The 10,507-nt window shown below is 44.2% G+C and overlaps 2 protein-coding genes across 2 annotated transcripts in view; one reads left to right on the forward strand and one right to left on the reverse strand.

Annotated features, from left to right (window-relative positions):
- The window catches only part of Kif20a (kinesin family member 20A), an 8,138-nt gene extending 2,005 nt beyond the window's left edge, over positions 1-6,133 (forward strand). Inside the window, exons 3-19 of the mRNA XM_005355909.3 lie at positions 574-663; positions 752-871; positions 1,413-1,551; positions 1,653-1,840; positions 1,917-2,046; positions 2,189-2,383; positions 2,473-2,584; positions 2,683-2,751; positions 2,899-3,042; positions 3,163-3,328; positions 3,437-3,601; positions 3,726-3,865; positions 3,974-4,076; positions 4,619-4,814; positions 4,916-5,007; positions 5,361-5,498; positions 5,819-6,133. Coding sequence (XP_005355966.1) covers positions 574-663; positions 752-871; positions 1,413-1,551; positions 1,653-1,840; positions 1,917-2,046; positions 2,189-2,383; positions 2,473-2,584; positions 2,683-2,751; positions 2,899-3,042; positions 3,163-3,328; positions 3,437-3,601; positions 3,726-3,865; positions 3,974-4,076; positions 4,619-4,814; positions 4,916-5,007; positions 5,361-5,498; positions 5,819-6,133 — 2,502 coding nt within the window. The remainder of the gene's footprint in view (positions 1-573; positions 664-751; positions 872-1,412; positions 1,552-1,652; positions 1,841-1,916; positions 2,047-2,188; positions 2,384-2,472; positions 2,585-2,682; positions 2,752-2,898; positions 3,043-3,162; positions 3,329-3,436; positions 3,602-3,725; positions 3,866-3,973; positions 4,077-4,618; positions 4,815-4,915; positions 5,008-5,360; positions 5,499-5,818) is intronic.
- A 182-nt stretch (positions 6,134-6,315) lies between these two features.
- The window catches only part of Cdc23 (cell division cycle 23), an 18,530-nt gene continuing 14,338 nt past the window's right edge, over positions 6,316-10,507 (reverse strand). Inside the window, exons 11-16 of the mRNA XM_005355908.3 lie at positions 10,351-10,470; positions 9,996-10,071; positions 9,630-9,691; positions 8,567-8,645; positions 8,372-8,491; positions 6,316-7,760 (exon numbers count right to left, since the gene is read on the reverse strand). Of these exons, the coding sequence (XP_005355965.1) occupies positions 7,590-7,760; positions 8,372-8,491; positions 8,567-8,645; positions 9,630-9,691; positions 9,996-10,071; positions 10,351-10,470 (628 nt within the window). The 3' untranslated portion in view covers positions 6,316-7,589. The remainder of the gene's footprint in view (positions 7,761-8,371; positions 8,492-8,566; positions 8,646-9,629; positions 9,692-9,995; positions 10,072-10,350; positions 10,471-10,507) is intronic.

The raw sequence follows: 10,507 nt of genomic DNA on the forward strand, positions 1-10,507 counted from the left end.
GTTGTGAGCCACCATGTGGTTGCTGGGAATTGAACTCAGGACCTTTGGAAGAGCAGGCAATGCTCTTAACCACTGAGCCATCTCTCCAGCTCCTCTTCCATTCTTATATGGATTTCTGTGACTGAACTCAAGTTGGCAGGCTTGTTTAGTAAGTAAGCTGAGCCATCTTACTAAGAGTTAAGAGTCCTTCTTGCCAGAGAACCTAAGTTAAATAAACAAAAATTGTTTATTCTGAAATAGTCTTTGTAATCAAGACTGGCTTTAAATTTCTGATTCCCCCATTTCTTCCTAGTGGATGTTAGGAATATAAGCATGATGCCTGGTGCGTACTGGTTTTCAAATATCAACCGATTCTAACACAGATCACTGGTATAGCTAACCAGATTTAGAGGACAGTAATGAGACAAGGAAGGGTAACAAAGCTCATGTGCACTAGAATTATTGTGGAACCAAAGAATAGTTGCATAGGGCTACTTAAGGTGGAATGAGGAATTGGTAGCATGCTTCCTAGGAACTGGGCTGTTTGCCCATTTGCTTAGAAGTTAACTCTGTCCTGGCTGGAATCTGTTACAGGCTCCATTTGAGGACACTGCAGAGAGGGTGAAAGTTTACCTTCGAATCAGACCCTTTTTAACTTGTGAGTTGGACCGACAAGAAGATCAGGTGAGGATAAGGTGAAATGGTATAGTACAGAAGAGGCTCACTAGGAACACTTCTTTACTGTGCTGACCTCTGCTTTCTGCCTTCTCAGGGCTGTGTCCATATTGAAAATACAGAAACTCTTATGCTACAAGCACCCAAAGACTCCTTTGCCTTGAAGAGCAATGAGAGGGGAATTGGTCAGGCCACCCACAAATTCACCTTTTCCCAGGTATGCAATGCTGGTGTATGAACTAGACCCAACACTCAGGAAGTTTTATTTGTTCTTTAAAAGATTTCTACCCGAGTGTGAGTTCTCTATATGTGTATCTATTAATTCTGGGACCCTTGCTATATGTGCTAATCAGTGTGTCAGGTACTTTATGTACATTCATTACTGCTGATACTATCATCACCTCTTCCCTGATAAGCATACTGTGGCTCATAGTACAGTGAAGGTAATTTTGCTGACGCCATAGAGCTAGTAAGTGGGAAGACAGCGCTGGGATCTAGATCCAGCCATCTCCAAACCCATGCTTACAACCAATGATATTTTCCCCTTGTATGCACAGTGTCACAATAGCATGAAGTATTTAATGTGGAAGAAGGGGACTAGCAGAGTGTGGCTGAGTCTTCGGCATTTAGGAACAGCTGGAGTTCAGCAGGAAAACCTAGCTGAGTGGTCCCCAGGAAGGAATACACCTACTAGTCCTGCACAGGAAACAGGTGGCAGGTGAAGTATGGCAGGCCTCTGATAACAGGTCTATTTCTAGATATTTGGGCCAGAAGTGGGCCAGGCACCCTTCTTCAATCTGACTGTGAAGGAGATGGTAAAGGATGTACTCAAAGGGCAGAACTGGCTCATATACACATATGGAGTTACCAATTCGGGGAAGACGTACACAGTTCAAGGTAAGTAGTAAGCTTGAGCAGGGTAGTTAACCCAGGATCTAATGGTTGTCTTTACCTTTTGATGCCCTGGGTAAAAGATATTATCTCTGATATTCTTCCAGGTACTACTAAGGATGGGGGGATCTTGCCCCGGTCCCTGGCTCTCATCTTTAATAGTCTCCAAGGCCAACTTCATCCGACACCTGATCTGAAGCCCTTGCTTTCCAGTGAGGTGATCTGGCTAGACAGCAAACAGATTCGCCAGGAGGAAATAAAGAAGCAATCCTTACTAACTGGAGGCCTTCAAGAGGTAAAGTAGTAAGAAAGCTGGGATAAAGGGTAGAGTTCAGGAAAGATTTGTGCTTATCTTCTCTTTGCTCTTTCAGGAGGAGCTGCCCACCTCCTTGAAGAAGCGTGTCCACATTGATAGTCGGATAGGTACCAGCACCAGCTCTGACAGTGGCATTGCTGGGCTCTCTTCCACCAGTCAGCTCAGCAGCAGTAGCCAGCTGGACGGTATGTACATGTGGGCTGTGCTGGGCAATGGTGGGGACCCACTAGAGATTACAACCTGAAATCCATCTTTTGAAGTTCCTGTAGACCAAGGCAAGATGAACTGCTCCGTGATTAATGACCTACACATTGATTTTTCTCACAGTAACAAGTCATTCATGGGCACAGCCAGACACTGCTCCAGTAAGTGTCCCAGCAGACATCCGCTTCTCTGTTTGGATCTCCTTCTTTGAGATCTACAATGAATTGCTTTATGACCTGTTAGAACCACCTAACCATCAGCATAAGAGACAGACACTGCGGCTGTGTGAGGATCAGAATGGCAATCCTTATGTGAAAGGTATACAAAGGTAGAGGAACCTGGTAGAAACCTGGAGGCATGTAGGGAAAAAAGGGGGCTAAGTGTTCCCACCTCTTTCTTGGCCACAGACCTCAACTGGATCCATGTTCGCGATGTTGAGGAAGCCTGGAAACTCCTGAAAGTGGGTCGCAAGAACCAGAGCTTTGCCAGCACCCACCTGAACCACAACTCTAGTCGCAGGTGAGTTGTGAAAATTAACTCTTTGCTGTGTCTAGGAAGCCTTAGCCCTCCACCTGATCATGGGCAACAAGATATGATTTTTCTCTTCTCCTTTTCAGTCACAGCATCTTCTCCATCAGAATCTTGCATCTTCAGGGAGAAGGGGATATAGTGCCCAAGATCAGTGAGTAAGTTTTTCCACTTAGAAATTTAATCATCTTGGTCACCTGATTGTAGGGGCGAAGGGTAATATAATTCTTAAAGGAACTAGCTGTTCCCAGAATTATATAAGCTATGAGTTCCTTACATCAGGTCCTACACATTATTCCATCCAGACTGTCACTCTGTGATTTGGCTGGCTCAGAGCGCTGCAAAGATCAAAAGAGTGGCGAGCGGCTAAAGGAGGCAGGAAACATTAACACTTCTCTGCACACACTGGGCCGCTGTATTGCTGCCCTGCGGCAAAATCAGCAGAACCGGTAAGCTGTGGGCTAGGATGGCCTGGGGCTTGGTGATTTGGTCAGTTTTACGTCACCTGTAAGGATGGTGTTTGGAAGCCCCTTTATGTTCACAGTGCTATTTTTCTGATTCTGTGCAAGGTCAAAGCAGAACCTGATTCCTTTCCGCGACAGTAAGTTGACTCGTGTGTTCCAAGGCTTCTTCACAGGTCGAGGCCGTTCATGTATGATTGTCAATGTGAATCCCTGTGCATCTAACTATGATGAGACTCTTCACGTGGCCAAGTTCTCAGCCCTTGCCAGCCAGGTATGAAGCTATAGGCATGATGATTGTACTTAATCTGGACTGGCAACCTTAAGATAATCCTTAGAAACTGGTAAACGAGTCGATTAAGTTTTTCTTTTCCTTCTCTAGCTTGTGCATGCCCCACCTATGCATTTGGGGATCCCATCCCTGCATTCATTCATCAAGGAGCATAGTCTTCAGGTAGCCCCTGGCTTACAGAAAGGGGGCAAGACTGACTCAGACCTTGATGACCATCCTGAAAAAGAAGCTGACATCTCTATGTATGGCAAGGAGGTGAGAATACAAGAAGGCTCTAGGATAGCTGCTTAATGGCTGCACATTTCCCACAGGGTGCTCCAGATGGGTTCGGGCCTTTTACTGCAGGATTTAAGATCTCTGACAGGTGCGTTCTTCCTAGGAGCTACTGCAGGTGGTGGAAGCCATGAAAACACTGCTTTTAAAAGAACGACAAGAAAAGCTGCAGTTAGAGATGCAGCTCCGCGAGGAAATTTGCAACGAGATGGTGGAACAGATGCAGCAGCGGGAGCAATGGTGCAGGTACTGCTGAGTGGCCCTGCTAGTGAGTTACCTGTGAGAGGGGACAGAAGACTGGGGCACAGGGTTGTGCCTCAGCTTCACTCAGAATCCTCACTACCCTCCTGTCAGTGAGCATTTGGACAACCAAAAGGAACTACTGGAGGAAATGTATGAAGAGAAGCTGAAGATCCTCAAGGAATCGCTGACAAGTTTCTACCAAGAAGAGATTCAGGTGAGTTTGCCCCATCCAGTCCCAACTGCCATGCAGACTTCTGTCACTTGGTTGTCTGAGATGAACAAAATTTTACTTATATTTAATTATTTATTGGTTGATTGATTTTGTGGGACAGGGTTTCTCTGTGTAACAGTCCTGGCTTTCCTGGAACTCTGTGGACTAGGCTGACCTCAAACCTATCTGCCTCTGCTTCCTGAGTGCTGGGATTAAAGGTGTGTGTACTTACCTAAGTTTTATAAACTCTAGTAAGAACAGGAATATAAGTCATTTTTCTTCATTTCTCTTAGTGCCTTGTAGTTATCTGAATTTAAATTCAGGGTCTAGCGTCAAGATTTATGTTCATTTATTTGGGCAGTATAGCTAGGCAGATCTCAGTGAGTTTGAGGCCAGCCTGGTCTACCAAACTTGTGCCAGAACAGAACTGTTACACAGAGAAACTAAAAAAAAAAAAAACCACCCCCCCAAAATGTTCATTTAATCAGGTCCTTTGGTTATTTCTCTGACCCTGGACAGAATTGTGCTCTCTGTTTCCCTCTTAGGAGCGGGATGAGAAAATTGAAGAGCTAGAAACTCTCTTGCAGGAAGCCAAACAGCAACCAGTGACTCGAGTGTCAGGGTCTGAACTGTCCCTACGGCGGTCACAAAGGCTGGCAGCTTCTGCCTCCACTCAGCAGCTCCAGGAAGCAAAAGCTAAACTAGAAAAATGCAAAGCAGAGCTGAACTCTGCCACTGAAGGTGAGGAAAGAGCCTCACCTTGTCTGCTTGCTGCTGTTAAAGAGGTAAGCCCAAAGCTGGAAAGCCATGTATTAAATGTGTTTATATTGTTTCCCTCCCAGAGCCACAGAAGTTCCAGCAAATGGTGGAACAACCAGCCGTAGCCAAGCCCTTCACCACTGATGTGGATAAGAAGTTAGAGGAGGGCCAGAAGGTTTGTAACCTTTCTGTTAATCAAAGGGAATTTATGTGAGACTGGGTTGTTTTTTTTTTTTTTGTTTTGTTTTGTATTTGGGTTTGTATGTGTGTCCCCTGAGGAATGGCTATTTCATTCAGAAAGCCAGCTTTTGTTTTTGCTTTACATTTATTTATTTGTGTGTGGTAATGTGGAAGCCATATGGGTTCCATGTGCGTTCCTGGGATTTAACATTTAACTCAGAATGTCAAGCTTGGGGGACAAGTGCCCTCACTAGCTAAGGCAGCTTACCGGCTCCCAGCCTCCTTGAGTTTGTCGTCAAATGGCTGCTGTGGTTGATTTTAGCCACACTCTGATTCCTGCTCTTTCAGAATATAAGGATGCTAAGGATAGAGCTTCAGAAAATAGGACAGTCTCTCCAGTCAGCAGAAAGGGCCTGCTGTCACAGCACCGGGGCAGGAAAACTTCGCCAAGCCTTGACCAACTGCGATGATATCTTAATCAAACAGGTGAGGGCAGCCTAGATACTCCTTCCCTTCCCAGGCCCATCCAGTGTCTAGTGAGAAACTGTCATGGTGGGGGTGGGACCCAGGGCTTCATGCACGCTACACAGGCACTCTATCACTAAGCAATAGCATTTCTCGTTGGTGTGTATTGATGCCAGAGATCTTAAAAGGCTAAAGAGAAATGTTCACTTCTTAGACTGATACCTAGGGGCAGGCTGAAATGTTTTTAGAAGGTGATAGGGTCTCACTGTGTAGCTCTGGCTGGCCTAGAACGTAGAAATGCTGGGGTTAAAGGTTCAATCTCTAACTTCTATGTTACTTAGAACCAGACCCTGGCTGAGCTGCAGAATAACATGATGCTAGTGAAACTGGACCTTCAGAAAAAGACAGCCTGCATTGCTGAGCAGTATCACACTGTGCTGAAGCTCCAAGGCCAGGCTTCTGCTAAAAAGCGGTTGGGAACAAACCAGGAAAACCAGCAACCAAATCATCAACCCCCAGGAAAGAAACCATTCCTTCGAAACTTACTTCCCCGAACACCCACCTGCCAGAGCGCAACGGACAACGGCCCTTACGCGCGGATCTTGCGCTCTCGGCACTCTCCTTTGCTCAGGTCTCCTTTCGGCAAAAAGTACTAAGGTTGTGGGGATGAAGACACATGCTTGTTGACCTAAGGTTGGTGAACTGATCAACTTTTAAGTCTCTTACGTTCCATATATATATATATGTATATCTCCTGAACTGTATCACGAGTTATTGTATTATAATCACATATATAATCTCATTTTTCATGCACAAATATTATACTGAATAAAGACACTGTTTATGCTTTTATTTGGATTCCAAACTTAGAAAAATATAAAAAGGGGGACAGAAACTGATATAAATACCATCTGGTCCGTTGGACCCTTGGACAGGAACAGCAATGGGAACCAGCCTAAGGCGCACTATGAAATGAGTCAAATGGCAATACATATTCAAAAGGTTTTGTTGTTTGGGTTTTTTTTTCAAGACAGGTCTTACTATGTAGCTCAGACTGGCCTGGAACTTGCTGTGTAGACAGCTAATCTCAAAACATCCACCTGCCTTTGTCTTCAAAATGCTAGGATTAAAGACGTGCACCACCATGCACAGCTAAAATTTCAAAAGTAAGAGGGGAATAAAAATACTTTGAGCACAAGAGAAAGGAAGGTTACATCTTAAACACAGAATGGTCGCTAGCATCATATAGCACAAACATCAAAGTGTATTTGAAACTACAAGAACATAAGATGATTCCCTCAACCTTGCAGACAAAGTTGAAAACAAAGTATTCTTTGGAGATAAAAGGAAAAAACAATTACATCAAGCATTAACTAAAAGATATCAGCATGGATTTTAATGTCTGAAATAAAAAATGTACTTTCAAATGTCCACAAAGTTCTCTGTAATCTGGTCTCCCTGTGTTGACTTTCATCAGGGTATAGCCAATGCTGTAGCCATCCTGGCCCTCAATATGAGCTACAGTTCATGCTCACAGACTTCCACTTGAAAGGTTTTAGAAGACTCCCTTCGAAAGCAGTCTCCCAAAGATCATATGAATAGCTACACTCTAACCCTAATCTCCGACATCAGAGACCACACTGCAAAACGAAGGTCATTCTAGCCAGGCCTCACAGCACACGCCTGTAATCCCATCGTAGGCTACACAGAGAAACCCCGTTAACACCTGACCTCACTATACCAGAAGATAAGCAGGATAGTCTTTACTCCCCCCTTTGCCTAGCCCACTCCAGCAGCATTAAACCTTGTTTCTGTAGCATCACTTATGGTAAAGTGCTGTAAAAGGGATTTGTGGAGGTGAGGAGACTATGGGAGGGCCAAGACCTGCTATTCTGAATAGAAGGGAGAAGTGCTGGCTGACAGAAGACAGTCAGTACTGTCCTCCGTCGTTCCTGTCTACCTCTGAAGGTGATTCCATAGGCTGTCCCCAAGGCTGTTTCTATCTGTAAAAATGAGAAGAGTTTAGGTCCTTGGGAGAACAGACGTGGCTGCTCTTTACCGGAGGTAAGGCTTAATACTGGTCTAGCAGTGCGCTGCCTTGAGAGCTGTCAACTAAGGCGTGACTGAAGACAGGTTAAGTGGAGAAACTCTGCGTGTAGGCGTGTTGTTTGCAGACAGTGAGGCAGGGAGGAAAAAGGTACCAGGCGTGTCAGTGCTCGGCGTCTCCCCTTGGTTCCGCAGCTGTAGGATCTGGCGGAGCAAGGCCTTACCTTCTTCCCGCGTCTGAAACAAAGTTACAGCTGTTTCAAAATGTGTTTGGTGCTATTCGAAAAAGTTGGTTTTTAAAATACTCTTCAGAACATTCCTTTACAAATAAAAGGAGTCTTGTCCCCTTAAAAAAAAAGCAAGTATGATGTGGGAGAGTCTTCTGTTTTGTGTTGATTTCATTGGTTAAATAAAGAAACTGCCTTGGCCCTTTAATTTAGGACAGAAAATTAGGCGGAGTAAACAGAACAGGATGCTGGGAAGAAGGCAGTGAATTTAGTCGCCATGATTCTCCTCTCCAAGACAGATGCAGGTTAAGATCTTTCCTGGTAAGCCACCTCGTGGTGCTATACAGATTACTAAATATGGATTAATCAAGATGTGAGAATTAGCCAGTAAGAGGCTAGAGCTAATGGGCCAATAGTGTTTAAAAGAATAAAATCTGTGTGTTGTTATTTCGGGGTATAAGCTAGCCAGGAGGCCAGGCGGCAGGAATGCAGCCCGCCACTCCTCACTACAGAAGTACTCAATGGCTGACTCCCACAAGTCAAAGTAAGCTTTCTGGCACACCATGTAAAGACCACATGTTTTGGCCTGAAAAATCAAACCTTTTAGAATCCAATACTCACATCATTGAATGCACAGCACTTCTGGGCACAAGTTGAAGCTTCATCCCACAACTTGCATTTAAAATAGTACTGGGCCAGGTAGCGGAAGGCTGTACTCTCCTCCAAGTGCTCCACTACTTCCTAGATAAGGAAAGCAAGCATGACTGAGGTGACAAGAACCCGTCAGGGACACAGCTCTCATGCTCTGACACATACCCCACACGAATAGATATCTTGGATGTATTTGATGTAACACTGGGCAGCCTGCTCTGACTCAGTCAACTGTTCATGAAGCCTACAAAAGAAATTGGGCTTTAAATAAAAGACCACAAAGCAAGTCAGATATTAAAAAGTAAAGGCATAAATAAAACCTGAAATGACATATAAACAAGTAAATTTTAACATAAATAACATGTTGAGATCCAGAATACAATCAGTGCCTATTAAGTGGTTACTATGGTGCACAGCTTCAATCCACCAGCACTAGGAAGGCAGAGACAGGGGGATCTCTGTGAGTTAAAGCCCAGCCTGGTCTACAGAGCAGTTCCAGGATAGCCAGGGCTACACAGAGAAACCCTATCTTAAAAAACAAAACAAAATGACAACAACAACAAAAAGCAGGGTGTCTACCAGTGCTACATAGTAAGTCCTTGCCTCAAAAAAAAAAAAAAAAGTTAAGGGCCAGGTGAGCTGGCTTAGCAGCTGAAGCAAAGCCTGGCAATCGAGTTCAGTTCCCGGGGACCACATAATGGTTGGCGCGACCTCCACATGCACATACCACATACATATACACAAAATTTAAAAAACTTTTTAAAAAAGAGTAGTTGACTTAAACTGATAATTGGGTAATATACCCTTCCAAAAAATTTCCTGCTAACACTGGTACGAATGAAAGCGATAGCCAACAGCTGACTACTTCTGAGCAATTCTCCCATGCACACAGGCCCTGATGCATGCTAGGTGAGTCCTCGACCACAGGACGACACTTCTAGTCCACTCAGATCTTTTTCAGTTCATTTTTTCATCTCTTGCCTAACAGGAAATCTATTCCAATTCAAGGTGAAGTGGAACTCTCTAGAGTCAAGAGGCTAAAGCCAGAATATAACTTCATGCCTAGCATGTATAAGGTCCTGGGTTCATCTACAACACAGAGAAAAGGAAAGAGCTGTGCGCGACTGCAGAACCAGTCTTTCCATACCTTTCCACACCCTGCTCCATGCCCACACTCATGACACAACCTCAGGAGAACCAACACAAGTATCAAAGACATTCCACTCACTTTGCCAGCTTCACGAGAGCCATCTTCTCCACATCTCCCACAGCATATGCTCTCCAGTAACACTGTTGAAGAATAAACTGGTCACTTCTGACTGCTGCCCATGTGGAACAACTAATCACATAAACACTAAGGCCATGCAAGCCTTCTAGAAATGCAGGCTTACACAATACAGAGCGTTTTTCCTGTTATATAGATCCAGGCTATACATGTAGACATCCACGCTGATAATCTCAGCCTACATTTCTTTTATGCTACACACAGATCAGAATGGGGGGGGAGGGGGGTTACTACAGTACTGTACACAGCTCAACGTCCTTCTGAACAACAGATTTCTGCTCAAATTCTCTAGGCTGAAATTTGAGGTACCTTTTTGGCTTCCACTAGTTGATTGAGTTTCTCATAACATTCTCCTAAGGCAACCAGCATACGAGAATCATTGGGACTATGAAAAAGGGTAACAAACAGTTAGAGCAAAGACTTTACCAAAACCTCAAGTCCTCACTTGAAAGCTTAGTCTCTACTATTTCACACTGTTCCCAGTCTATGCAAGGACTGTTCTTCAGTCAATGCTTCATTTAATAACATTACTTAGTGTTTATAATTATCCCATAAACACACTAGTAGAGAAACTAAGTAAAAATGACCAGACCTACACCCTTTAGTTCTGAGAGAGAGCTGGTATCATATCAACCCTTTCCACACTGTCAAGAAACCAACTTACCGCAGCTGGTGGGCCCGTCTATAATAATAAAGGCAATAAAATGGCATCTTAAGGATTTCATAGGTCTGTCCAAGGCCATACCAAGCTCTGTAGTCTCTCTTGTTGACCTCAATGGCATGTCTAAGAAATAGACAAAAATAAAGCCGGGCGATGGTGG

This window comes from Microtus ochrogaster, chromosome 18 (genome assembly GCF_000317375.1).
Source record: "Microtus ochrogaster isolate Prairie Vole_2 chromosome 18, MicOch1.0, whole genome shotgun sequence".
NCBI classification, from domain to species: domain Eukaryota; kingdom Metazoa; phylum Chordata; class Mammalia; order Rodentia; family Cricetidae; genus Microtus; species Microtus ochrogaster.